Source organism: Nicotiana tomentosiformis, chromosome 4 (genome assembly GCF_000390325.3).
Source record: "Nicotiana tomentosiformis chromosome 4, ASM39032v3, whole genome shotgun sequence".
In the NCBI taxonomy this organism is placed as follows: Eukaryota; Viridiplantae; Streptophyta; class Magnoliopsida; order Solanales; family Solanaceae; genus Nicotiana; species Nicotiana tomentosiformis.
The window spans coordinates 10,083,836-10,086,462 of record NC_090815.1 but is presented as its reverse complement, the minus strand read 5'-3'; the positions used below and the strand labels follow the sequence as shown (position 1 = coordinate 10,086,462).

At 37.6% G+C, this 2,627-nt stretch overlaps 1 protein-coding gene across 1 annotated transcript; it reads left to right on the top strand.

The window, feature by feature from the left end:
- Positions 1-230: 230 nt before the first annotated feature.
- On the top strand, positions 231-803 carry LOC138909243 (uncharacterized mitochondrial protein AtMg00300-like). Its single transcript, XM_070200429.1, has 2 exons — positions 231-327; positions 553-803. Exons 1-2 carry the CDS (start codon positions 231-233, stop codon positions 801-803), a joined length of 348 nt encoding a protein of 115 aa, XP_070056530.1.
- The last annotated feature ends 1,824 nt before the right edge of the window (positions 804-2,627 follow it).

Sequence of the window (2,627 nt, the reverse complement as noted above, 5' to 3'; positions counted from 1 at the left end):
ACAGAAATGTCATGTGCAAATATTGTCATAAGAAAGGTCACATTATTTCTGAATGCTTTAAATTGAAAAATAAAGAAAAACATACAGAAAATAAAAATGAGCACAAAAATACTGACGCTACCGAAGCAAGTGTAGCTGCTGATGAGACTGAGGAAACTATTTTTTTAGCAACTAATAATAGTTTCAAATCTAACAATGAGTGGATTTTAGATTCGGGTTGTTCTTATCATATGTGTCTCAGTCGGAATTTATTTACCACATATGAATCTATTGGAGGTGGAGTTGTCTTGATGGGAAACAATGCTACCTGCAAAGTTATTGAAAAAGGTACAGTCCGAATCAAAATGCATGATGGTGTGGTGAGAACTCTCACCGATGTTAGACATGTTCCTGACTTGAAACAAAATCTCATCTCTTTGGGCACTCTAGAATCTTTTGGGTGCAAGTACACAGGTGAATGTGGAGTTCTGAAAATTTCTCATGGTGCATTTGTGATCATGAAAGCACGCAGATCTGGTACGTTGTTTACTCTGTTGGGATCTACTGTTACAGGTGCTGCTGCAGTTTCAATATCAGATAAATCAAATTCTGCCATCACCAAATTGTGGCATATGCAATTGGGGCATATGAGTAAAAAAGGTCTTTCTATCCTCAGTAAAAGAGGTCTCTTATGTGGCCAAAGTACCGGAAATATGGAGTTCTGTGAACATTCTGTGTTCGGGAAGCAGAAAAGAGTCAGCTTCAAATCTCCAGCGATTCATAGAACAAAAGGTACTTTGGATTACATTCATTCAGATCTTTAGGTTCCTTCAGATACCCCATCAAAAGGTGGTGCCAGGTATATGTTAACTTTCATTGATGATTATTCAAGGAAAGTTTGGGTTTATTTCCTGAAAAATAAAAGTGATGTTTTCTTAAATTTCAAACAATGAAAAGTTTTGATTGAGAAGCAAACAGGAAAACAGGTTAAGCGGCTTAGAACAGATAATGGCTTGGAATTTTGTAATGATGAATTCAACGAATTTTGCAAGAATGAAGGAATTGCTCGACATCGTACTGTGAGAATGACACCTCAGCAAAATGGCTTGGCAGAAAGGATGAATAGAACTCTTTTGGAAAGGGCTCGTTGCATGATTTCAAATGTTGGATTGACAAATGCCTTTTGGGCAGAAGCTATCTCTACAGCTTGTTATATTGTCAACCGAGCTCCTTCTGCACCTTTGAACTTTAAGACTCCAGAGAAAATGTGGTCAGGTACTCTTGCTAGTTATTCTGATTTAAAGATATTTGGTTGCCCTGCATACATGCATGTAAATGATGGAAAATTAGAGCCAAGGGTTAAAAAGTGCATTTTCCTTGGGTATGCATCTGGGGTGAAAGGATACCGACTATGGTATCCTGATCCCACGGCACCAAAATTTACAATTAGCAGAGATGTAACCTTTGATGAATCCTCTATGTTACATTCTAGAAAAGAGTCTTCTAGTTCTTGTAATAAAGATAAAGGAAAGAGTACACAGAATCAGGTGGAGATTGAGATTGGCATTCCTTCTGAGCCAAGCTCATCAACTTTGGAGCAAAATAAAATTGAAACTCCTGAAGTTGAGACAGAAGCTCAAATTCTTAAAGTTGAGACTCCTGAAGTTGAACAAGAAGAAGAGGAGTATTCTATAGCGAAACATAGACCAAGAAGAGAAGGTAAACAACCATTAAGGTTTGGAGATTATGTTGCATTTGCTTTTTCAGTTGCACAGAAAACTGAAGAAATTGGAGAACCATCAAAATATCCAGAAGCAGTTTCTGGTGCTGACTCAGTCAAGTGGCTGATTGCAACGAATGAAGAAATTGAGTCTCTCCACAAGAATGGTACTTGGTCTCTTGTGAAGCCGCCATCAGGAAAAAGAATTGTTGGTTGCAAATGGGTCTTTAAGAAAAATGATGGCATTCCAGGGGTTGAAAATGTAAGGTATAAGGCACGATTAGTTGCAAAGGGCTATAGTCAGGTACAGGGAGTTTATTTTAATGATATTTTCTCACCTGTTGTTAAACATAGCTCTATTCGTGTATTGCTTGCCTTCGTTGCCATGTATGATTTGGAATTAGAACAACTTGATGTTAAGACAGCTTTCGTACATGGCGAACTTGAGAAACAAATATACATGCATCAACCCGAAGGATTTGAAATTGAAGGAAAAGAAGATCATGTTTGCTTGTTGAAGAAATCCTTGTACGGATTAAAGCAGTCTCCAAGATAATGGTATAAAAGGTTTGATTCCTTTATGTTGGGTCATGGTTATTGGAGGAGCATGTATGATAGTTGTATTTACTTCCGGAAGTTAAATGATGGTTCATTTGTGTACCTATTATTATATGTTGATGACATGCTCATTGTTGCTAAGGATTTAACAGAAATTCACAACTTGAAAAGTCAACTGAAAAGTAAATTTGAGATGAAAGATTTGGGAGCAGCTAAGAAAATCCTTGGCATGGAGATCAAAAGAGATCGAAAAGCCAACAGGCTATTTCTGACCCAGAAGAAGTACTTGGAGAAAGTCTTGGAGAGGTTTGGCATGAAAGATGCTAAACCAGTTAGTACCCCCCTTGCTGCTCATTTTAGGTTATCAGCT